At 44.7% G+C, this 25095-nt stretch overlaps 3 protein-coding genes across 4 annotated transcripts; all 3 read left to right on the top strand.

Moving 5' to 3' along the window:
• Positions 1-5832: 5832 nt before the first annotated feature.
• On the top strand, positions 5833-9104 carry LOC125521925 (TSL-kinase interacting protein 1). Its single transcript, XM_048686988.2, has 7 exons — positions 5833-6126; positions 6888-7074; positions 7184-7293; positions 7401-7639; positions 7889-8054; positions 8143-8548; positions 8652-9104. Exons 2-7 carry the CDS (start codon positions 6963-6965, stop codon positions 8714-8716), a joined length of 1098 nt encoding a protein of 365 aa, XP_048542945.2. The 5' UTR covers positions 5833-6126; positions 6888-6962; the 3' UTR covers positions 8717-9104.
• A 556-nt stretch (positions 9105-9660) lies between these two features.
• Positions 9661-11624, top strand: LOC125521029 (large ribosomal subunit protein uL6). The gene is made up of 3 exons (XM_048686084.2): positions 9661-10122; positions 10233-10355; positions 11258-11624. Exons 1-3 carry the CDS (start codon positions 9760-9762, stop codon positions 11339-11341), a joined length of 570 nt encoding a protein of 189 aa, XP_048542041.1. The 5' UTR covers positions 9661-9759; the 3' UTR covers positions 11342-11624.
• Positions 11625-15035: 3411 nt separating this feature from the next.
• LOC125518695 (F-box/kelch-repeat protein At1g22040) lies at positions 15036-19598 on the top strand. Of its 2 annotated transcripts, XM_048683523.2 has the most exons (3): positions 15036-15360; positions 16225-17658; positions 19184-19598. In XM_048683523.2, exon 2 carries the CDS (start codon positions 16253-16255, stop codon positions 17621-17623), a length of 1371 nt encoding a protein of 456 aa, XP_048539480.1. In that variant the 5' UTR covers positions 15036-15360; positions 16225-16252; the 3' UTR covers positions 17624-17658; positions 19184-19598. The 2 variants fall into 2 exon arrangements, with proteins under 2 accessions (XP_048539480.1, XP_048539479.1); XM_048683522.2 differs by lacking the exon at positions 19184-19598 and having other exon boundaries at positions 16225-17905.
• Positions 19599-25095: the final 5497 nt, after the last annotated feature.

The raw sequence follows: 25095 nt of genomic DNA, 5'->3' as shown, positions 1-25095 counted from the left end.
AGGAAGAATTGTATATGATGCAGCCGGAAGGTTTTGTCGATCCTAAGAATGCTGACAAGGTGTGCAAGCTCCAACGCTCGATTTATGGGCTGGTGCAAGCATCTCGGAGTTGGAACATTCGCTTTGATGAGATGATCAAAGCGTTTGGGTTTACGCAGACTTATGGAGAAGCCTGCGTTTACAAGAAAGTGAGTGGGAGCTCTGTAGCATTTCTCATATTATATGTAGATGACATACTTTTGATGGGAAATGATATAGAACTCTTGGACAGCATCAAGGCCTACTTGAATAAGAGTTTTTCAATGAAGGACCTTGGAGAAGCTGCTTATATATTAGGCATCAAAATCTATAGAGATAGATCGAGACGCCTCATAGGTCTTTCACAAAGCACATACCTTGATAAGATATTGCAGAAGTTCAATATGGATCAATCTAAGAAGTGGTTCTTGCCTGTGTTACAAGGTATGAAATTGAGCTCAGCTCAATGTCCGACCACGGCAGAAGATATAGAAGAGATGAGCGTCATCCCCTATGCATCAGCCATAGGTTCTATTATGTATGCCATGCTGTGTACCAGACCTGATGTAAACCTTGCCGTAAGTTTGGTAGGAAGGTACCAAAGTAATCCCGGCAAGGAGCACTGGATAGCGGTCAAGAATATCCTGAAGTACCTGAAAAGGACTAAGGAAATGTTTCTTGTTTATGGAGGTGACGAAGAGATCGTCGTAAAGGGTTACGTCGACGCTAGCTTCGACACAGATCTGGATGACTCTAAGTCACAAACCGGATATGTGTATATTTTGAATGGTGGGGCAGTAAGCTGGTGCAGTTGCAAGGAAAGCGTCGTGGCGGGATCTACATGTGAAGCGGAGTACATGGCAGCCTCGGAGGCAGCACATGAAGCAATATGGGTGAAGGAGTTCATCACCGACCTAGGAGTCATACCCAATGCGTCGGGGCCAATCAAACTTTTCTGTGACAACACTGGAGCTATTGCACTTGCCAAGGAGCCCAGGTTTCACAAGAAGACAAGGCACATCAAGCATCGCTTCAACTCCATTCGTGAAAATGTTCAAGACGGAGACATAGATATTTGTAAAGTACATACGGACCTAAATGTAGCAGATCCGTTGACTAAACCTCTCCCTAGAGCAAAACATGATCAACACCAGAATTCCATGGGTGTTCGATTCATCACAATGTAACTAGATTATTGACTCTAGTGCAAGTGGGAGACTGTTGGAAATATGCCGTAGAGCAATAATAAAAGCATTATTATTATATTTCCTTATTCATGATAATTGTCTTTATTCATGCTATAATTGTGTTATCCGGAAATCGTAATACATGTGTGAATAACAGACACCAACATGTCCCTAGTAAGCCTCTAGTTGACTAGCTCGTTGATCAACAGATAGTCATGGTTTCCTGACTATGGACATTGGATGTCATTGATAACGAGATCACATCATTAGGAGAATGATGTGATGGACAAGACCCAATCCTAAACATAGCACAAGATCGTATAGTTCGTTTGCTAGAGTTTTTCCAATGTCAAGTATCTTTTCCTTAGACCATGAGATCGTGTAACTCCCGGATACCGTTGGAGTGCTTTGGGTATACCAAACGTCACAACGTAACTGGGTGACTATAAAGGTAGACTACGGGTATCTCCGAAAGTGTCTGTTGGGTTGACATGGATCAAGACTGGGATTTGTCACTCCGTATGACGGAGAGGTATCACTGGGCCCACTCGGTAATGCATCATCATAATGAGCTCAAAGTGACCAAGTGTCTGGTCACGGGATCATGCATTACGGTACGAGTAAAGTGACTTGCCGGTAACGAGATTGAATGAGGTATTGGGATACCGACGATCGAATCTCGGGCAAGTAACATATCGATTGACAAAGGAAATTGCATACGGGGTTGATTGAATCCTCGACATCGTGGTTCATCCGATGAGATCATCGTGGAGCATGTGGGAGCCAACATGGGTATCCAGATCCCGCTGTTGGTTATTGACCGGAGAGTCGTCTCGGTCATGTCTGCTTGTCTCCCGAACCCGTAGGGTCTACACACTTAAGGTTCGGTGACGCTAGGGTTGTGAAGATATGTATATGCAGTAACCCGAATGTTGTTCGGAGTCCCGGATGAGATCCCGGACGTCACGAGGAGTTCCGGAATGGTCCGGAGGTAAAGAATTATATATAGGAAGTGCTGTTTCGGCCATCGAGACAAGTTTCGGGGTCACCGGTATTGTACCGGGACCACCGGAAGGGTCCCGGGGGTCCACCGGGTGGGGCCACCTATCCCGGGGGGCCCCATGGGCTGAAGTGGGAGGGAACCCAGCCCAAAGTGGGCTGGGGCGCCACTCCCCTAGGGCCCATGCGGCTAGGGTTGAGGGGAAACCCTAAAGGGGGCGCCCCCTTGCTTGGGGGGCAAGTTCCCCACCCTTGGCCGCCGCCCCCCTAGGAGATTCCATCTCCTAGGGCCGCCGCCCCCCCTAGCACCCCTATATATAGTGGGGGAGAGGAGGGACTTCATACACCAGCCCCTGGCGCCTCCCTCTCTCCCCGTTACGTCTCTCTCTCGTAGTATAGGCGAAGCCCTGCTACTGTGACGCCCTGCATCCACCACCACGCCGTCGTGCTGCTGGATCTTCATCAACCTCTCCTTCCCCCTTGCTGGATCAAGAAGGAGGAGACGTCTCCCGTCCCGTACGTGTGTTGAACGCGGAGGTGCCGTCCGTTCGGCGCTTGGTCATCGGTGATTTGGATCACGTCGTGTTCGACTACATCATCACCGTTCTTTGAACGCTTCCGCACGCGATCTACAAAGGTATGTAGATGCATCCAATGACTCGTTGCTAGATGAACTCCTAGATGGATCTTGGTGAAACGAGTAGGAAATTTTTTGTTTTCTGCAACGTTCCCCAACAATTTCTCCTTCTACTTCCATAGACCATCTCCGCCTTCGCCTCCCCAATGCAACCTCACTACCTCTGTCAATGGTGCATCTCTCTCTCTCTCTCTCTCTTCGTTGTTTGAAATAGAAAAACTACTCTTTTTTTGCGGGTGAAATAGAAAAACTACTAACTACATGCAACATTGGTACAGAAAAAAACTACTAACTAAACGCTACATTGGTTGCTTTCGGCTATATTCCATGAAGAGAAGTACAAAAGATTGATCTACCAAAATAAATGAATCAAAAAAATCATTTCTCCGATACAAAAACGCTTGGTATATTTACTAGAATTATTGGATTCCAAAAATGTGGAACACCAAATCACCAAAGGAAGCGTAGAGTATATCATAGTGATTTGGGCATTCTTTTAATTGACAAAAATATTTTGCTCTCTTTTAGTTAAGGGACTTCCATTTTCTCATGCCGCCACACATGTAACATAAATCAAATGACTGAAATACCGTTCAAAGGAATACATCCTTCATAAGTTTCATGACAGAAGTACCACTAATGTAAAATATTTGAAAGCCTAATGGGCACTATGTCATAAAAAAAAATCAAATCAAGACTCATGTATTCTTGCTATACACGATGGCATGTAAACAGTCAATGAGGTTATTAGAAGTGATAAAAATATACCTGTTAGATCCTATCAAGTTGTCCTATTTGTGTGGGATACGTGTGTGGTTTATTAATCTTGACAGAAATTAAAAAGCGATTATATTGACCTTGTAACACTAGTAGAAAAACGGCTTTTAGTACCGGTTCGTAAGGACCTTTAGTACCGGTTCTGGAACCGGTACTAAAGGATGGGCACTAAAGCCCCCCCCCCCTTTAGTCCCGGTTCAGCACGAACCGGGACCAAAGGCCCGCCACGTGGCACGAGGCGCACCGTAGTCTTGGGGACCTTTAGTCCCAGTTGATGGATTTTTTTTAAATAAAGCAAAAATAACCTGCCTACTGGGCCGACACGGCCTGCATACGACTAGAAACCCAACCTCCACTTGGGCCAGGATGCAGGTTCGTATGGCCCAGTAGGCCCCACAGGGCAGAAGACTTGCAATAGGCCCACAAAGGCCTGCTTAGAGAGGAGCTCGACACGATAGCCGTGGCGGGGCTTATAAACCGGTGCGAGCTCCTCTCAACTAGCGAGGGGGGACTAAACATTGTGCACTGCGGGTGGCAGCGCACCACCTTTAGTACCGGTTGGTGGCTTCAACCGGTACTAAAGGGGGGTCTTTCGTACCGGTTGAAGCCACCAACCCGTACTCAAGGCCACCACCTTTAGTACCGGTTGGAGCCACCAACCCGTACTAAAGGGGGGGCTTTAGTACCGGTTGGAGCCACCAACCTGTACTAAAGGCCACCACCTCTTTAGTACCGAACCGGTACTAAAGGTTCGCCACGAACGGGTACTAATGAGCGCCGCCCGCCTAGCCATTAGAACCGTCACTATTGGTCACATTAGTGCCGGCTCAAATACAAACCGGGACTAATGAGCTGAACATTTGACCCTTTTTCTACTAGTGTAAGAAAGATCATGTTTATAAGGGCATCTCATATTGCTATGCTCCGCGGGAGCAAACACACCTACATGTGATAGATAGTTTCATGTTGGCAAATAAATGTGTATTCAAAAGTACAATAGTTGGTATTTTGTCTTGGATTCTAAATTTTGCTTACTTGACCGAATATGTCAAACAAAGTGATGGATGTGTTTTCTTTCCAAACATTATGCTACCTGATTTAGCTGCCATCTGTTTGGAACCTGTTGTTACCCAGAATACTAAAGGAACATATGAATTGCCATATCCTTTTATTTTTAGATTTTATCTATCAAGCGGCGTGCGCGGTTGCCACCGAGCGTGACCTAGCGCCATGGGCATCACCACCGCACATGTCACAGATCGACATGCACGAGTGGAGGGCGACGGACACGCTAGTGTTGAATATGAGGCGTGAGATGGAAACTTACAAGCGTGAGAGGTAGGTGGGGCGTCCAGGCACGCAAGGTGGGGTGTGCGATCGAAGCACCGGAGGAGACGACATGGGATGGTTGCTGGGTGATTTTAGGGCCGAAAGGAAATTGGGAAGGTAGAAGAAAGAAGGAAATCAGAAAGGCAAATAACCAAAACAAGTTAGAAAAAAGAATCAGGTGGGAGGAAAAAAAAAGGTGTGGGGGAAGGAGGGTGAGAGGCGGGGCAGTACCTAGGCGGAGGTCAGACAAAAGATGAAGCGAGATGGGAACACTACTCTTTTTGTCAAGATAGGGAAGATGAGATGATCACATTTTAAAAAATCATCTCAATTTTTTTTTTAAAAATCAGTTTTTTATTTTTATTTTCAAAATTTTAATATATGGTGAACAATTCTTTGATAAACAATAACTATTTTGTTGTAATACAAGTTGAACATGTTTTTAATACACAATGAACTTTTCCATAATATATAGTGAATGTTTTTTAATACATTACTAACACATTTTTCTGAACACACCAAACATTTTTTTTTCAAATTCACAAGCATTTTGCGAAATTTGGAACATTTTACAAAATGTGAAATGCTTCTCAAATTTAAAAACTTTTTCAATAATTTTGGAAACCATTCTTAAAATCCAGGATCATTTTTATAATCTGTTAACCTTTTTTCCTTTGAAATCCCTAACATCTTCTGAAACTCGGAACATCTTTCAAAAAATGGAAAAGCAAACCAAAGGAAAGAAAAAGGAAATGAAAAACAAACTCGCGTCAGAGTTGGGCCGGGCCATTGGTGCTCGCTTCAGCAGCGTCGCCTGCACTGTTTGTTTGATGCCTACAGAAAAAGAAAAAAAAGAAAAAGCCAGCCCCCACGACCTCTTCTTCCGTCCCGAACGAACCAGCCTCACCCTCGCCCGCCCTCTCCGGCGACTGGCACCGCGCCGGACGCCGCCGCCGCCTCCTCCTCCCCGTCTTCCCCGCCACCCAGCTCCGCTCCGCCCCCGCCCCCGCCCCCGCCCCAGCGCGTCGCCGCCCCAAACCGCACCCAGGCGGGAAGGGAGCGGCACCTCGAGCCGGATTCTCCCCCCAAACCGCGCCCGCGACGAGAGGGCCTCCTGCACCCCGCCGGTTCGGCCGCGCATCCCGCCTGTCCAGATCTCCGTCCCCGCGCCGAGGCAGGGTAAACCTTCCCCCACTTCCGCGGTTCTGGCTTGATTCCTCTGCTACTCGGGCCAAGCGTGGAAACCCTAGCTAGGGTACCATGTAACCAAATTAGGGTTTGATGCGGGGATGAATCTCGAATAGGAATGACGCGGCGACGGTGCGTGAGTCTAGTCAATCCAGGGTAGCATAGCATGTAGCCAAGCTGCGATCAGTAGCTCTGGCATTGACAACGAGGATGTTGTTGATTGGAATGATGCTCCTGTCCATGCGGATCAGAGGGCGATGATGTATGTATGCCTTGTTAGGCATCCTCAGTTCTCTCCACTAGTTCCAGGGTGAACGGATTCGTCGCCCGCCACCTGGTGGGGGGTGGGGCTTGTCCATGTCTTGTTGTTGCATAACTGTGTGGTTGGTTGCAATCGCAATTGGGGATCAGTTGCTTGGCTTATTATTGCCAATACAATTCTGAATTTTTTACGTGGTGACCCGAAATTCTCTGGAGCAAATACGTTTTTGAACCCTAACTGGAACAAATACATAGAACAGTGAGTTTTTCACTTTTGCTTGCCACTTTGTGTTAACTCATTACGTATTGATTATCAAATGCAATAAGAGGAATTCTCGCTCCATTTGGATTGAGTTTGATACTCTACTCACCAATTTTCTGATCTGAAACACATCTTGTATGTGCCCTTTATCAAATTGAGAAGAGTTGTTATTATACATTAAAGTCTAGATATAGATTCAATAACCGGTTCCATAATTCATTACCTGCAGGAAAGGTGGAAGTTTCCTAGGGCTTGACCAATATTGAGCTTGATAGCTGCTACTGCTGACGAATATCACAGAATCATGAAAGCTCCTCAGCAGCACCATAAACCAACCGATACAGAAGCAAAGGCCAAACTTGGTGTTAATAAGATGCACTGCCTGAAGCCAGGCAAATATACCCACAAATCAGCAGGTGATGCGTTGGTGCCCTATTCTTGATTTCTTTTAGTACTACATTTGTACTGAGCTTCGTATCAGGCGAATCAACAACTGAAGTAGAAAAACAAGGTGCTCTTTGGCAGGTGATTATCTCAGTTTGACAAACTTGTCTGCTCAACCACCAAATTATTCTGGAAAGATGAAGCTTCAGTTTTTCCCAATAGATGAGGCGATTCAAAATGTTCTACAGCAGGTGATTATCTCAGTTTTTGCAGGAGAGATTCATATAAATACAGCATATGATGTTCTTTCAAGTTCACACTTCTTTACTTTTGGTTTGTTCCACCACTTATGTAACAGGAGAAACACAATCCTTACCTGGAGTTGACTTTGGCTCCTCGAAAGAAGATGTCCTCAATTGTGCAACACTTGAACACAAAATGGGGTCGTTCTAGTTGTGCAAAAGGCGACCTCATGCTCTTCCCATACAGTGCTAGACCGGATAGCATAGCCAGCAGTAAAAAATGGACTCTTAATGATTCTTGCACTGCTGCCGATGTTTATGTTGCTGTTGGCAGCCCTTCAACATTCCGTTTAAGGTTCAATTTCTTACCCAGAAATGGTTACCTTCATTGTGATGTACATATATAAATGACTCCTTTTTTAATACTCACTAGATTAATTTAAGGTACCTTCAGATGGTCATGATTTTGTATTTATTAACAACATTTCATCGAAGAAATTAGTAATGACGGTTCAATTCTGGAAGACTTGTCATGTCAAACAGCATTCTATGAAAATCAAGGGAATACGAAAAAATTCAGCTAATTATCATTTGCTTACTTTAGGTATGGTTGGTTCAAGCCTAATTTGAAGCAACAAATCAGCGAAGCACCCTTGGCACCAGTGCTCTCTGCAGAAAAGACTTTGGGCGACAAACCTTCACATCATTTTGAGTTTGCAAGTAAATTTGCCAGTCCATCCGTTGAGTGTAACACGGAAAAGACCATGGTGGTGAGTAAATTTCATGTGCTTCTTGCAATAATGATGTCATTTGTACTTGAGACTTGATCTGATCCTCTTTGTATGTTTCCAAAATTAGGATAACAACCAAAGCAAAGCGACACCGCTTTCATGGATTGACAGCATATCCAATATCAGTTTTGGAGCACTGCTATCGCAAGCCGTGCCCTCTCAGGACAGCAAACAACCGCCTTTGCAACAAAATAGCTCGATTTTCCAGCAGCAGATTCCTGCCACGTGCGATTCATTCGATGCTGCTATTGCTTCCTTGATTGCTCGCCAGCAAACAAGTAACCAACCGAAGGTGTCAAATCCATCCCTGTGGGATGCAGATGAAACCTGTCATGCATTCCCTCCTCCCCGGAATCAAAATTTAGCCAGGATGTCCGCTTGTGGTCCTGGCAACAGTAGTGCTATTACCTCAACTACCCTTGGTGCAATTGCTGAATCCGGTACAGGTGGCGACCAGCAACACTGGCTACCAGGTAGCTGCTGATGTTCCCTTGCTCTACTAGTGCTGTGTTTTTCCACCCAACACAGAGGTATGTGTTGCACTGTTGCTTATCAGCAGTCATTTTCCTTGTGCAGCGCTCTACCGAAGGCAGGAAAGAGGAACCAAGGCCCCCTCAGATACCACCAGGCTTGGGCAATAATGATAATGTGAAGCCTGATGTGTCACTGCAGATGGGGCGTTTCACGACGCTAGGCTATTGAGTGGAACTGGCAGTTTAGGGCTAAGCGGCTTGCTTAGCAAACAGCTTGGACGCGTTCCGGAAGTTCTGTGTTTTGTAAGGCTCGGAAGTTTTACATGGAGGACCTGATCCTATATAGATCCTGTAAAGATAGATCATCATTTGGGTTTCCTGCTGCTTCGGTCGTAATCGATTACTTTGGGCTTACTGCAGCCGATTGTGTAGATAGATAGTCAGTTACCGACAGGTGTTAGTCGCATAAACTACTTTTTTTTCTTTCTTACTGGCCGCCACTTGTGATTTTTGAATTTGTCCATGATCTGCTTGGCTGCTCGCCGTTTTCTCTGCATCCTGTATGCATTCCACTGAATGTTTGGCAAATGTTTGAAACTTTGGCTTCAATATGTGTATGTAAAACCGAGTCATTGCAATTTTGCACAGAGGACGGGCTATCGCCATCCCTGGGCCCAGCTTTTCTTATACTGTAGCTGTGGCAATCCAGATTTAATACCGATCACGAGAGTATGTTAGTTTTTTTTTATTTTTCTAGCTAAATACTGTAGTAACTAATGTAGTAGTAAAAATTATCTTGTAGCACGAGCATCCTAAGCATCTCTACTTGGGGACGACAAACCGGTCGAAGTCAAGGGAGGACAAGCCATGAGATGAAGTAAACTAAAATCCGCATCGGAAAATAGAACAAAACTCTATCATTTTTATGTATTTTTGTAAAACAAGCTTTGGGTAAGAAATGTTTTTTTTACCAGCTTGCGAGAGATGATGGAGAGCAAGGTTTCTTTGAGAGAAAAGGCCGTGATGTTGCCGTGTGGTGTGCAGCCCAGAGAAGCCCGGCCCAGCAACCCAACCGAGAGCCCAGCCTATAAACACGCAACCCTCAGTCCCCACCCCACCCTCTCTCCCCAAACCCTCGCCCCTGCCCTCCTCCTCCTCCTCCCCGCCGCCGCCGCCACCTCGCCCCAGCCCAGCCCCCATCACCGGCGAAGATGAAGACCATCCTGGCGTCGGAGACGATGGAGATCCCGGAGGAGGTGACCGTGAAGGTGTCGGCGAAGATGATCTCGGTGACGGGGCCGCGGGGGACGCTGACCCGCAACTTCAAGCACCTCAACCTCGACTTCCAGCTGCAGGAGGGCGGGCGCAAGCTCAAGGTGGACGCCTGGTTCGGCACCCGCAAGACCATGGCCGCCATCCGCACCGCCATCTCCCACGTCCAGAACCTCATCACCGGGGTCACCAAGGGCTTCCGCTACAAGATGCGCTTCGTGTATGCTCACTTCCCCATCAACGCCTCCATCACCGCCGCCAACCGGGGCATCGAGATCAGGAACTTCCTCGGCGAGAAGAAGGTACCTGCTTTTAGCTTTTCTTTTGTTGCCAACGCGGTTGATATGCAGATTTGGTTTGTGGATCTGCTTGTGTGTGGTTGATGGATTTAGCGGCTGTGATTTGGTTGCAGGTGAGGAAGGTGGACATGCTCGACGGGGTCACCATCTTGCGGTCCGAGAAGGTCAAGGATGAGATCGTCCTCGACGGCAATGACATCGAGCTCGTCTCCCGCTCCGCCGCCCTCATCAACCAGGTGAATCAAACAAACAGGATCCAGACCCTTTCTTTTTGTTCATGTGCATGTTGTGGTGCCTGATTAATTTGGGTGATCTGAATTAGAATGATCATGTGTCATTCTCGCTTGTGCTCTTTGGGGAAGCTAGCATGATAGATGTGCGTATAAATCATTGTGGGTTTCTTTATATGTTGGATGTCTAGTGTTCTTTCTTTGCGATGCATATATGTCTACTTGTGCTGTTCAACATGATGCAAACAAGGCTGTTTCAGCCGTTTTACTGCTTGTTGAGCGTTGTGCTGCATGTTTAGACGCTAGTGCACACCCCATTATTGGTCATTCTATTAACAGTCGCAGTCTTGTCGGGTTTCTACTGTTATTAGGTAGTGGTTAAATCATTACATGTCAATTTGTTTGTAATTATGTGAAGAAGAAACTATGATGATCTGCCTGAATGATATTCATCCAGTAGCAGTTAAAAGCTTTTAGTAAGATGTCCCATCTGTTCGATTTTGGTATAATTGTGGTGGAAATGGACTTACCTGAGGCAGCATGTGCTTATTCACCCAGATCATGAGTTAAGGTTTCTTTTGTAGCACACAGTTTTTATTGGTTGTTTCATGTCATTGTATAATAACCAAAATGATGTTTGCACTGTGCAAGTTGACTGTATGTCTTGTTTCTATGTGTTACAGTAATGTAATTTTTCTTCCATTTTCGTTCCTTTACCACTTCATTTGTTCTGTCCTACTTGAATTATTCAAGTTATTATGATGTTTGGATGGCTGCTGAGGCATGTATGATCTATTCATCTGACTTACACAACACATGTGTGCTGAGGGACGTGCACCGCTGTTTCTTATTGTTTCCAATAATTCATACTTCTAACACAAGTTCCCATTTCCTTTGCTGTTTAACAGAAATGCCACGTCAAGAACAAGGATATCAGGAAGTTCTTGGACGGTATCTACGTCAGCGACAAGGGCGCCATCAAGGAGGAGTAGAGTGCGAAAACCGTCCCAGAAGCCGTGTTTCTGCCTGCCGTGTTTCATCGTCTTTGTGTCGTGGTTGTGATTTTGAACTTTCTCTAGACTGAATTTTGTAGTGGAGTTAATTAGGGATGCGCTATGCAACATGTTATCTTTATTATCCTACATATTGTCACCGTGAGAATTGGTACGACGCTTATCTTCCCCTAAAGGTTGATGACTTCAGGTATTTGAAGTTAAAACAGGACATGAATGCGCTGCGTGTGCTCTAGTGTTAAATGATTTGGTTATGCATTTACATTGCCTGCCTTCTCTATTTGAGCTGCTTAAGTTCTTGCTGCCAAGGTAGAAATGTTGCCGCTTGTTACTGCATTTTGTTGTGTGGCTCTTAAGCAGCACTGTGTCTGGATGGTTGTCCATGTAGAATAGTTTGTATTGTGGTTGTATTTTATATTTGTGAACAAAGGAGTTATAACATGATAATGGAAAGTTGCTATGGGGCTTGATGCCACTCCACAAAAAGGTTAGAACATCTTATATTTGTGAACGAAGGAGTTAGAACATAATAATTTTCCCTTTCTCTGTACATTATACAAAAAAATTGCTGTATGGCGTGATTCACCATATGTAAATTATTTGATGAACTCATCATGCAAAAAAGCTCACGGAAAACAGAGACTGGTCGATAGCTTTTGCTTTTTGTATATCACGGAGAACAGATGTACAAAGAATTTGCTCCACAGCGTCGCTTTCCGTTCCAGGAGATGTTGGGCAAATGAATAATGCACGGCATGGCATCTTCAGAGACTGGTTGAATATTTTCGTTTTTTGGTTTACATGAGTCTGAACACCTCGGAGCACACAAAGGAAAGATGCCTACCACTATTTCACATTGACATAACTATAGCTATAGCTTACAAGTTCAGTTGTACCAAATCAAAGATCTTAGTTGGTTTGGTTTCTTGTCATGAAGCTTTGCACGTAGGTCAAGTCTTAGACTTGTTTGCATTATCCTGAATTCATTCTAGTCTAGGAGGCGCCTACGGTTTACATGAGTCTTGAACACCTTGCAGCACACAAAGGAAAGATGCCTACTACTATTTCACATTGACATAACTATAGCTTATAAGTTCAACTGTACCAAATCAAAGTTAAATAAAAGCAGGCGGCTAGTGCATGTGCTTCTTAGTTAATTAGGTTCCTTGTCATGAAGCTTTGCATGTAGGTTCAAGTCTTAGACTTGTATGCATTTTTCTGGATTCGTCTACGAGGCATCTACGGTGCTACTGCTACATGACTCATCTTATTAAGAATAGATCATTTAACCCCATTGAATGAAAAAAATGAAATTCGATTTTTTGGGAAATTTGGGAATATGAGATAAATAAACAATTGAATTTGAAAAAAACTTTCTATTTTGGATAATTTCTTTTTCAATAGGACCCTTTTTTTGGAGTGAACGATCGAGTATTTCCCTATTCCTTCTTATTTTAACTGATTGTATTCCATATGGAATAAGAGAGAAGAAAATCATTTCACGACCTCCCGAGGGACTGTTAAAAAAAAGCTCCACATCAAGCGCCTTTCCTGGCCACTCCATGAAAAAGTTAGAACATCTTATTAAACGAAGGAGTTTAGAACATGAACGAGGGGACTAATAATTTCCCGTGAGTTTGTTCTTTCTCTGTACATGTCCAAAAAATAAAATAAAAATTGATGTATGTTGGTGTGATTCACCATACATAAATTATTTCATGTACACATCATGCGAAAAAGCTGTGCCTGAAGGCTGCTGCGGCTGTTTTTCAACGATTCCTGATCCAGGAGATGTTGGGCAAATGAATAATGCACGGCATCTTCAGAGGCGCTGGTTGAATATTTCCGTTTTTTCGGGTTACACGAGTCTGAACTGAACACCTTAGAGCACACAATAAAAAGATGCCTACCACTATTTCACATCGACGTAGCTATAACTTATTACTTGTAAGTTCAGTTGTACCAAATCAAAGTTAAATAAAACAGGCGGCTAGTGCATCTTATCTTAGTTGATTAGCTTCCCTGTCATGAAGCATTGCTATTCCACAGTTGTTTGCAGTGATCTATTCATCTGACTTGCACAACACATGTGTGGTGCTGAGGGACGCGCATCGTTGTTTCTAGTTGTTTCCAATAATTCATACTTCTAACACAAGTTCCCCTTTCCTTAGCTGTTTAACAGAAATGCCACGTCAAGAACAAGGATATCAGGAAGTTCTTGGACGGTATCTACGTCAGCGACAAGGGCGCCATCAAGGAGGAATAAAGAGAGAAAACCGTCCTAGAAGCCGTGTTTCTGCCTGCCGCGTTTCATCATCTTTGTGTCGTCGGTCGTGATTTTGAACTTCTCTAGACTGAATTTTGTAGTGGAGTTAATTAGGGACGTGCCATGGAACATGTTATCTTTATTATCCTGCATATTGTCGCCGCGAGAGTCGGTATGACGCTTATCTTCCCCTAAAGGTTGATGGCTTAAAAGTATTTGAGGTCAAAACAGGACATGAATGTGCTCTACTGTTCAATGACTTGGTTACGCATCTACATTGCCTACCTTGTCTTTTTGAGCTGTTCTAAGAGTTCTTTGCTGCTGATCTGAGAATGCCATTTTATCCTAAATGTGTTGCATTCGTTATATGCCCTGACTATGTCCAGGCAAGTATTACATGTTTTTGTTCCCTAGGAAATTGTTTTGCCAGCTCTTCCCGGTTGAAGGAACAGGCGGTGGAGGTGAACTCGACAAGCTCCCCATAGAGCGCCTTTCCCCGGCCGCTCCGTGATAAAGTTAGAACATCGTATTAAACCAAGAAGTTTAGATCATGAACAAAGGGAGTAATAGTTTCCCGTGAGTTTGTTCTTTCTATGTACATGTATAAAAAAAGATAAGAATTGCTGTATGATGGTGTGATTCGCCATGCATAAATTATTTCATGTACTCATCATGTGAAAAAGCTGTGCCTGGAGGCGGCTGTTTCTCAACGATTCATGATTCAGGAGACGTTGGGCAAATGAATAATGCACGACATCTTTAGAGGCTAGTTGAATATTTCCGTTTTTTTAAGGTTTACACGAGTCTGAACATCTGGGAGCACACAAAGGAAAGATGCTTACTACTGTTTCACATTGACATTGCTATAATTTATATAAGTTCAGTTATACCAAATCAAAGTTGAATAAAACAGGCGGCTAGCGCATGTGCATCTTAGTTGGTTAGGTTCCCTGTCATGAAGCTTTGCACGCAGGTTCAAGTCTCAGACTCGTATGCATTTTCCTGGATTCATACTAGTCTACGAGGCGTCTACGGTGGTACTCCTACATGACCATCTTATTAAGAATAGATCATTTAACCCCATTGAATGAAAAAATGAAATTCGATTTTTAGGGAAATTTTGGAATAAGAGATAAATAAACAATTGAATTTGAAAAAAATAACTCTCTATTTTGGATGATTTCTTTTTCAATGGGATCCTCTTTTTGGAGTGTATTTTTTGCGTACCAGGGTAATTTGATATGAAGAATTTCTATGGTTCCTATTTTACTTGACTTGGAAAAAGAAAAAACATTTTATTTTATTGAAAGGATAATAAAGAAAGAAAGAAAGAAAGAGAAAGGGAGAAAAAGCTCCCAAAATATAATAAAAAAATAAGTCGATGGTTACTTATTTGGTCAGCATCAAAGCTCGAACCAGAGCCACGCAACTCCACACGACTCCCCCCTCTCCCTCCGCGCTCGCGCCAGTCGATCGCTCGCCGCCGGCGCCGTCGCCGTCGCGCCGCCATGCTCCAGCCCCGAAGCCGCGCCCCCAACCGCCTCCTCATCTCTTCTCCCGCGGCCTCCCCCCTACCCCCGCTCCACCGCCCCGTCCCCGCAGCGGCGCCCGCCGTCTCCCCGAACCCTAGCCTCGCCGCAGCCCTCAAGGCCGACGCCGTCCTCGGCCTCGTCCTCTCCACCGGAGGCGCCCCTTCCTCCGCCCCTGCGGCGCAGCAGCAGTAAACAGCCAGGTAAAACTACACGCGCACAATCTTGTTAAGAGGAAGAAATTGACCGCGGCCAGTCCGTCGTCGGGTTCCTCCAACCTGGGACGAGATTTTCTCGCGGTTAGGATTTTGGTTGTCTCCTCGCGGTAGAGCAATAGTTTCGTCGCTCTGCTTACCAAACTATCACCGGCCTCATGGTCTCTATCATGCTGAAAATGGGTGAAACTTAGATCTAGTCAAGTACTACCTCCGTTCCGAATTATAGGATGTTTTGGATATTTCAGTATGGATTACATGGGGACTGAAACGAGTGAACAAATACACTAAAATGCGTCCATATACATTCGAGTCAGAAAGAAGTCCGATTGGACTCTGACTGCATATGAAATGCCAACCCCCTTTAGAAGTTCGATTGGGTTGTAGTCCACCATCAGAGATGGAGTGCAGAATTAATGTGTTTTTTGTTTTGTTTTTTCTGTCGCATCGCATGAATTTGGGACCATTTTGGTTGTTCGAATGACTAATCTTTTGTGTATTAATTTTGATAAGAGAAATAAATTAACCGTGGCCAATCCGGCGCTGGGACAAGATTTTCTTGCAGTTAGAATTTGCTTGTCTCCTTACTCTTAGCTAGCTGTGAATGTGATAGAACAATAGTCACTCTGCTTACCAGCTGTCAGAGGGCCTTGGTTACTTCCCAAGATCCTCATGGTTTCTCACATGCTAGCTTAGTTTCTGCTGTGACTTTATATGAAGTGCCAACTCCATTACAAGTTTGATTGGATTGTCCACCATCGGAGATGGAGTGCAGATTTGCAAGGCAGCTACGAAGCTGCCTGTAGGTGAACACCATGCTGACAATTGGCTTTCTTTTGGGCCTTTTTGTAGGTACAAGAAGTTGGAAACAAGTGCTCAAATGGGGGCGTCTCTCAGCTTCCCCAGCAACGGGAAGCAAACACTGGAGCACAGGGAAGCGTCAAAACCAGGTTCCTCAAAGAAGCTGCGCCCTGGTCATTACCACCCGAGGCTGATTCCTGACCTCCCGGATGAGATCTCCCTGCAAATCCTCGCGAGGATGCCAAGGGTGTGGTATCTTAGCAGCAAGAGGGTTTCACGGAGCTGGAAGGCCGCCATCACTGGCATGGAGTTGTATCGGGTGAGGAAGGAGCTTGGTGTGGATGAGGAATGGATTTACATACTGACCAAGGCGGCCAATGGCAAGCTGTCGTGGCACGCCTTTGATCCGCTTTGCAGCCGATGGCAGAGACTGCCGCTCATGCCTGTGGTTGCTCGTGGGGGAAGCCGTTTAGGGGGTTTGGTGAGTGCTGGGATTAGGATCTCTGGTGTCATTAGAGGCTTGCTTGGCCAAGAGGATTGGTTAGACAAGATTCCCTTTTGTGCTTGCGCCATTGGAACGGTCGATGGATGCCTCTATGTTCTGGGCGGTTTCTCTAGAGCCACAGCAATCAAAAGCGTATGGAAGTATGATCCAGCTGTAAATTTGTGGCAGGAAGTAAGCTCAATGAGCGCCGCGCGAGCGTTTGGCAGGACTGGCCTTTTGAACAACAAGCTGTATGTTGTTGGCGGTGTCATCAGGGAAGAAACTGGATTAGCTCCGCTTCAATCTGCTGAAGTGTTTGACCCAACCACAGGAATCTGGGCAGATGTGCCAAACATGCCCTTCTCTAAAGCACAAACTCTGCCGACTGCATTCCTGGCTGACTTACTGAAGCCGGTTGCTACAGGAATAGTCTCATTTGGAGGCAAGCTGTATGTGCCTCAGAGCCTATATTCCTGGCCATTCTTTGTTGACGTTGGCGGGGAGGTGTTCGATCCTGCGACGGACTCATGGTCAGACATGCCTGTAGGCCTAAGCGAGGGTTGGCCTGGGAGGCAAGCCGGGACAAAATTAAGTGCTGTTGTGGATGGGGACCTATATGCTTTGGAGCCCCCAACTTGTTCTGATAGTGGCAAGATAAAGATGTACGATCCCAATGAGGATACATGGAAGGCTGTTGTCAGCCAGGTGCCTGTTGGTGACTTTGCAGAGTCAAAGTGTCCGTACTTGCTTGCGGGGTTTCTTGGGAAGCTCCATTTGGTTATCAAAGATGCAAATGGCAAGGTCAGTATCGTGCAAACGGACGCTCTGAGGCCTATGGATGCAACTGGCTCGACATGCCAGAACCCAGTCGTCTCCTGGGAGCAAGGCACTGATGTTTGGAGAACCGTGGGCTCGAAGAAATTTGCGGTTGCTGAACTTGTTAGCTGCCAGGCGCTCAGCATATGAAGTTTGGAGAAATCACACATACATTCTGCTCTGCTGTACGTACCCTGTGAATCATTGTGTCTTTTGTAAAGTAGATATCCTTCTATCATACATCTGATCAAGCCATGATGAACTTGTTGGGTTCACCTTAATAGCACATGTGAATACGGATCAGAAATGTAATCTTGCCAGCAGTGTACACACAATCTGTGTTTAGTCCTAAGATGTAAGTAAATGTTTGGTTCTGTCTACTCCTATATATAATAACTTCACATAAGAGGAAGAAAGTCATTGCTTTGGCCATCTGAAGAATCATGCAACCTGGGAGGTGCTGCTATTTTGGCACCCTTTTTCTTTTCTGGTTTCTTGATGGAAAGTAAACTGTTCAATTCTGAAGATCATCATTACGAGTTGCATGCATATGCATCTGTTTTCTCCTTCTCTAATTATCATGGTTGCAGAATCTGCAAAAGAAGGGAATATTGCAGACATACGAACATTTCTTGTTTCTTTTTTCTTAATGGACCATGTATTTCTTTTTTAGATAGATAAAAAGACCTTACCGAGCGCTTCTTTGCCCTTAGTACTTGCAATTGTGAATGCTTTGAGTTGGTGTTTATGCTTTCCAATTTCGCCATGTGAGTCTCGCTCAATCCGTCATGCCAAGTTTGCCATCTGTTGTTATCTATACTTATCTTCCCATGTCAAGCTATCAACACACTGGGTGCCTGCTTCTTTTCTTGCTCAAATTCTATTCTTGACCTTTTTTTCTCGACGTTTAAGCTTCATGTATTTGGCAATTGTAGACAACTAGTGCAAATAGATAATTTGTCTAGTTCACCTAGTTGAGGTCAAATACATACATATTATGCATGTTTTGTGTATTTCTACTGTTTCAAGAAAACATACACTGTCCGTACTTTCAGCAACAAAACCATATATTAATTCTGCTGTATGAATCGCTGTGGCTTTTGTGAAGTACGTAGTAGAAAACTTTCTTTCGTACCATACATCTGATCCAAGCAAGAATGCCACGAACAACACATCTGACTGAATAATATGGATTTGAAATGTAATCTTGCCAGCAATGTACACACTCAATCTGTGTATGTTTACTTCAAATATGTAAGCAAATGCTTGGTTCTACTCCGTATATAACCATGAACATAGTTCGTTATAGGTTTGAGTATACATGTCTTGGCACATTTGGGTTTTAATTCCTGAATTTGTTGGACTTTACTTGGTTGGGTGGTGGTAGGATGGAACTTAATTCCATACTATATATGCTTCTAGTTCTCTGGTCGACTGGGTTTGCCCAAGATTTACTTGTGCTGAACTGCTGATTGGCAGTTAGTGTTGTTGGCAGATTTCTTTGCTTCAACTGTAGGCATGTTTAATCTTGTTTAGGAACATTTGTAAATAGCATGATTACTACTGCTATGTGTCATGTGTTTTCTCTGAACCGAGGCATGTTTGCCTTGGCGCTGACTGAGATACAGTACCCAGTAAGCGATTTTCTGAGGTCAAGTGATATGCTTTTGTGAACTAATAATGCTTGCAATTATTTCCGATATTTTGCAGATCTTGAGGCATGCATGTGTGGTTGGAAGAAACACTAAAGAAATTCGACCGTATACTTGGTGTGATATAGCACTCGCAGAACTTTCTGAATGCAGTATGTACGAACATCGTCCATATGCAGAACAGGAAGCTTAAGCTGTACACTGGCAATTTCGAGCAGTGTGTCTAAAAACGATCTGAACTGGAAGAGAACCAAATGAAGCAGTACAGGTGGGATGCCTCAGGTCCGCCAAGCTGGCACGTCAGGCTCAGAGTAAAGAGAAAACACTTGCCAAGATGGAGCATGGCGGTCTCATGGAGGTCACAAGGTACTGACATTCCACTTCACCAACGTCGGCAAGCTTCCGCCGCCTGTATTTACTATACATACTGATATACATTTGCAGTACATTATATATATCACACATTTTATCTATCTATCTATCTGTTTATACAGTGGAACCATATTATACGAGATATAGCAAACAAATGGAATGAATCGAAGCTTAGAGTAGGCTAGTGACCATGCATTCTTGGCTCATGCATAGATATGGCAGGAGATGTATGGATGGGACGATAGATGTCTCACCTGATCATGTCACTCATACATGAAGATGATGAAGAAGGCAATGCCAAGGCCAAGGCGCTTGTGTGCGGATGCAGCATCATCAAGATTCTCATGCACATCTACATGCTGATTGCTGTTTCATCATTTTGGAAACAAACAGAGCGATTCATGCCTGGATGGGATGGATGTGAATCTTGATGATGCCACGCCCGCACACACCCACCATCAAGGAGCCCACCCTGCAAGTAGCTAGTAGTAACACTAGAGCAGCAGACACTGATGCAACTAGCTAACTAGAGCTAGCTAGTCCCCGCAGGACTATGAAAGCTATTGCTAATCTCCCCCTGGCTCTATATATACCACAGTATACAAGGGTAGTAATTATTAGTTAATTAGAGAACCGGATTACTGGAGCATGGTATTTGCACCCAGATTGGCAAACCGACCAGGTGACGTGGATGGGGCCCGCCAGGCGAGGGTGGCACCTGCTGGGCTGTCCACCAACAAAAGTATTCCATCTACTAGCTTGTTTTTTTATACAAGGTGTATATCAGTGTCGAGAAGATATTGGTTACACCTGGCTGGCATCTGCACCAACATGATCTAAAGTGCTACCTAAGACATCAGATATGAACATAGCCAAATTATTAGAGAAAGAAAATAACAAAATATCTGTAAACAACTGTAGCAACCAAAAGCAAGAACCATCAACAATGTCAGCCCTAGGTAACATGATAGGTGCTTCAACAATGACGCACAAGCGTCGCCGTCCCGTTGAGGCAAGATCATGAGTTTTCATCCATCTTTGTCAGGTTCAACTAATGAAGGTCCAACCTAGAGTTTTTCACCCCTGAAACTTCAAGAACCCGTGCACTCAAAGTGTTTTTGCCCTGGAACTCAGTCACCACTCACTACAGGGTACAGTCGTTGATCAACGAGACGTACTAGAATAACCATTGTGAATGAGTACCTGGTTATGTCGGCAGGCGCTACAATAACCAACTGTACTGGGTACTTGAAACATCGTGCCTTTATTTATGACACTAGTAGTACAATATCTGGCATTGTCCCAAAAATTTCGTGTCTTTTATTTACTTTATACACTTGTAGTACAGCATTTGGCGCTGTCCCAAAAATTCGGGTCTGCAAGTACACGGCATCCTAATGGTATTGCCGTTCTGGAGCTACTTGCATGAACTTAGCTTAATTTGGAAATGTCGGTGACTCCGTGCAGCGAGAGAATACGTCGAAACCTTCAATACCACCACCACCACCACCGCCAACTGTATCCTGGCTAGCTTGCTTTTGTTGTCATCATTTCTACGAATGCAGATATTTTGAGCACCTGCACGGCTGCACCCGGGCCCTGTTATACTGACCCTCCAATATTGCTTTAAGATCTGTGCGACACAACTAACTTCCTACGTGAAATTTTCTCTTTTTTGTTTCTCTCACATAGAACATGTCTTGAACTTCAAACTTTGCAGCGCAGCAAAACTTCCTAACTAGAATGCGGGATAAAACTTTCAGATTTTTTGGTCCGGCATAAATACTAGAAATAAGATTTTTTTAATCAAGCAAAACTAATTTTGTATACTTATGTTGGACCAAACAATCGAAAAGGTTTATTCTAGATTCTAGTTAGAAAGCTTTGATGTTTTGCAAAGGTTTAAACTTCAAGGCACGTTCTATATGAGAGAAACAAAAGAGATAAATGTGCTTGCACGAATCTTGATGCGGAGCATGGATGGCTAGATAAGAGGGGCCCGGGTGCAAGTGCTCTAAAACATGTTTTCGATCATCTCTACCTTGGCTTGGTGTTGCAAATAAATTCATTTACAAATTGGTTACAGCAGCCCATCTATCCATCGATGCATCAGCATGATCTGTACTAGCTTTTACATGTCTGAAAGGTGACTATGCTGGAGTACTCCCTCTGTTTTAAAATATAATATGTTTTTTGATCAAAAAGTGTCTTATATTTTGATACAGAGAGTATTTGCAATGCCAACACAACTTCTTACCATTGCGTGCTGAGTCATCGACACTTCCAGCTTGACTTGTACCTTGTGTCTGTAGGCCACACACTTAATATAGGTGAATAACTTCTGTGAAAGCTACGTTTGGAAGTTTGTTTGAAAAATTACTCCCTCCGTATTAATTGTTGCTCAAACGGATGTATTTTATCACTAAAATACGTCTAGATACATCCGTTTCAACGACAATTAATATGGGACGGACGGAGTAACAAACTAGGCAATACTAGAAAGGTGAAGTTCTATAAACATGTGCATTTGAAGTTCAAACTCATATACATTTGGGACGTAAGGAAAAAAACATGGATGCATAGTTATGTTTGTATTGTCTGTCACCATTCATTTGCTGATTTTGTTTTTTCCTTAACTTCTAAACAGGGCCGGTCTTGAGATTTCGGGGGCCCTGGGCAAAATGAGAACCTAAGGCCCTTATATTTTACTTTAAAATTTTCTTTCGCTTTTCGAGATGCAAAGTCGCTGATAATGATCAATCTTATTCAACAATTTTTTCTCGATGTGGGAATTTGCCAAACCTAACCGCTCTTGGGACATTTACAAACCTCACATTGTTTTTACTAATATATACTAGTCGTATTTAAATGATGCACATACTTCTTAGAGTAGGACAAAAGCAATCACAACAAGGAAGCATACCTCGGCCATTATCAATGTGATGGCTCCTTCTACATGTCATTCTTGATAAGATTTTTTGCTATTTGATGAAGCATTAGAACCATCTTCTAAGCCCTAGAAATAACATGGATAATGAGTTAAATATCATAAGCAATATGAGAAACCCGTTGACCCAGAGATTCAGTGTATTACTTTATATAATCTGCAGATACAAAGACATCATTTTCTGCCACTTTGATCCTGATCTAAGTTCAAAGTTTCTACAACGAACGGACTACTTTTTTCTGCACGTGAAGCAAGGAAGGGGATAAATCTCAAAATCCATACAAATTCACATGATTCAATAAAAAGGAGCCGACACAGTCACTACCAGAACATAAAAACGACCCTACTGGTATCGACGGTGATGACCTTGCTGTGATTGGGAACTGGGGTTTGTTGTGTTCTGGACGATGGGAAAAAAACGTTGCGTCGGCATGTTGCCGCGTTTGGGGACTGGAGTTCGACTTGGACCCCCGCCACTAGGTCACCGGCACCAGGCTGTCGCGCGCAGCGGTGGAGCGACGACTGACATCTTGATGAAGAAAAGAAGAGACAACTGACAAAGCGATCGATCTGATTGATTTTTTTAGGGAAACGTTTAGATCTGGCACGCCGGTCCAAACTTCCGCCGGTCACGTGACACGCTGGCACTCACAACGTGCTGCAACCTTGTATTCCCTTCACGCGAAAGGTTCCGTGCGAGACGCATGCGTGGTGGGTCCGTGCGAACCGTTTTTTTACCTTATCTCTTTTTTCCCTTCTTTTTTCCTGGCCACACAACGCCACATTGGTTTTCTTTCACCTCCAGCCCGCGTGCTAAACTTCTCTTATCCGTGCTCCATTGCCCTCATTAATAGCTTCAACCGGCTTCAGAAAAAGCTTCAACCGTCCGCATTTTTTGCTACAACCGACCGTCACCGGAACCAGCACTGTTTTGGTGGAACCGGCCGGAGAGGGAGCTGGAACCAACAATTTTTTTTGCTGCATCCGGCGACAACATCTTTTTCAATAAGGAGCTGCAACCCACAACAGCGGGGATGACGATGCTACAAGCACGAACTGGGGACCGGCGCCTGCAAGCGTCGACGTGCTGCACGGGGATGCTTCAACCATCTACGGAAAAGCTGTTAACGACACTCGACGAAGCTACAAGCAGCGACGGAAATTGCTATATGCGTCATTCTTTCTTGCAGGGACAAGAGAGAAGCAGGTGTTACAACCGGTGCACATCGGAGCTACAACCGTCAACCCAAAATGCTACGACCGGTGGCATTTTTTGCTGGAACTAGAGAAAGAATAGGCTTCGACGGACGTGCGTCATAGCTGCAACCATACTGAAAAATGCTACGCCTGGCAACCAAAAAAGCTACATCCAATTTTGAAAAAGCTTCAACTGGATACGGGGTAGCTGGAGGTCAGCCACCGCGCAGCCAAAAAAGCTGCAACCGGCGTCGAGAATAGCTACAATCCGCTTCTAAAAAAGTTTCAAACCTAGATCGAAAAAGCTTCAACCGTCAAAGCTTCAACCAACCAATGTCAAACTCAAAAGAGTTGGAACCATTACGAGAAAAGCGTAAACCTTAGACAGAAAAAGATTCAATTGGCATTTTGTTTTTTGCTACAACGCACCACCGGCGTCGGCAGTTTGTGGCGCCACCCCGACCAGCACTGCCCTGCTAGAAGCACCGTGCGTGATGCTACAACTAGCGTACCAACTTGCTACAACCAGGGTCTCGTTATGCTATGACGCATCGCCGACGTTGATCTTTTGCTACAACCACACCGGCTATTGCTACAGCCCACATTTCTTATGCTACCACATACCACCGGCGCCGGTTCTTATGCTACAACCGCGTTGCTTTTTTGCTACAACCAGCATTGCCATTTGCTACTATGAACCAACGGCAGCGGAGAAAAAGCTGTGACAGACGAATTTTGTTTTTTCCTGGGACCGACGGTGTTTTCTTGCTGCGACCGGCAGAGTTTTCATCGGGACGGTGACGACTGCTCGTTTTTTTTTTGCCGGGATGGCGAGGCTGCACTAGAGACGGCGAGGGGGCTACGAAGGCGAGTACAGGATGTTGCAACCGACGACGAAGAGGGACCATGAACGGCGTGGGTGATGCGTAGATCACGACGAATGGCGGCGAGACAGTTAGCGGGGGCAACGATGGCAAGGGCCACGAGGGCGCCGGTGATTCGTCGGAGGCCATGGCAAACCATGTCGTTGTACGAGACAGCCTGCATGGGCAGTCATCTACAGCCGGTCAAAGCTGTGTTCCTGTCTCTAATTCGAGACGAAGCGGTGCGGAGGGATGACGTGGTTTTTTTTAATCCAATGACCATAGATGGATTAATCCAACGACTGTGATAGGACCGGCGCAGCGCTTGGGCCGGTGCGCCGGCGCAGATTACTGCCCGTTTTTTTAGGGGTCAGCGATGTGATTGATGACGAAGAGAAGAAGCGGCTGTGCGTAGCTATGCTTCAACTAGCGCTAGCGATCAGCAAGGGAATTGGGCCTAGCTTCGCTTCCTTTCTTAATTTTTTTCTCTGCCTAATATTTTTCCTCTATACTAATGTACCTGCATGCCAGATCGTGGGCCCCTCTGAGTCTTGGGCCCTTGGCCGTTGCCTCGTTGGCCATACCCTAGGG

The sequence above is a fragment of the Triticum urartu genome, chromosome 7A (genome assembly GCF_056163025.1).
Source record: "Triticum urartu cultivar PI428250 chromosome 7A, HENAU_Tu73, whole genome shotgun sequence".
In the NCBI taxonomy this organism is placed as follows: Eukaryota; Viridiplantae; Streptophyta; class Magnoliopsida; order Poales; family Poaceae; genus Triticum; species Triticum urartu.
Note: the sequence above shows the minus strand (reverse complement) of the source record. Positions and strands in the feature narration are given on the sequence as shown.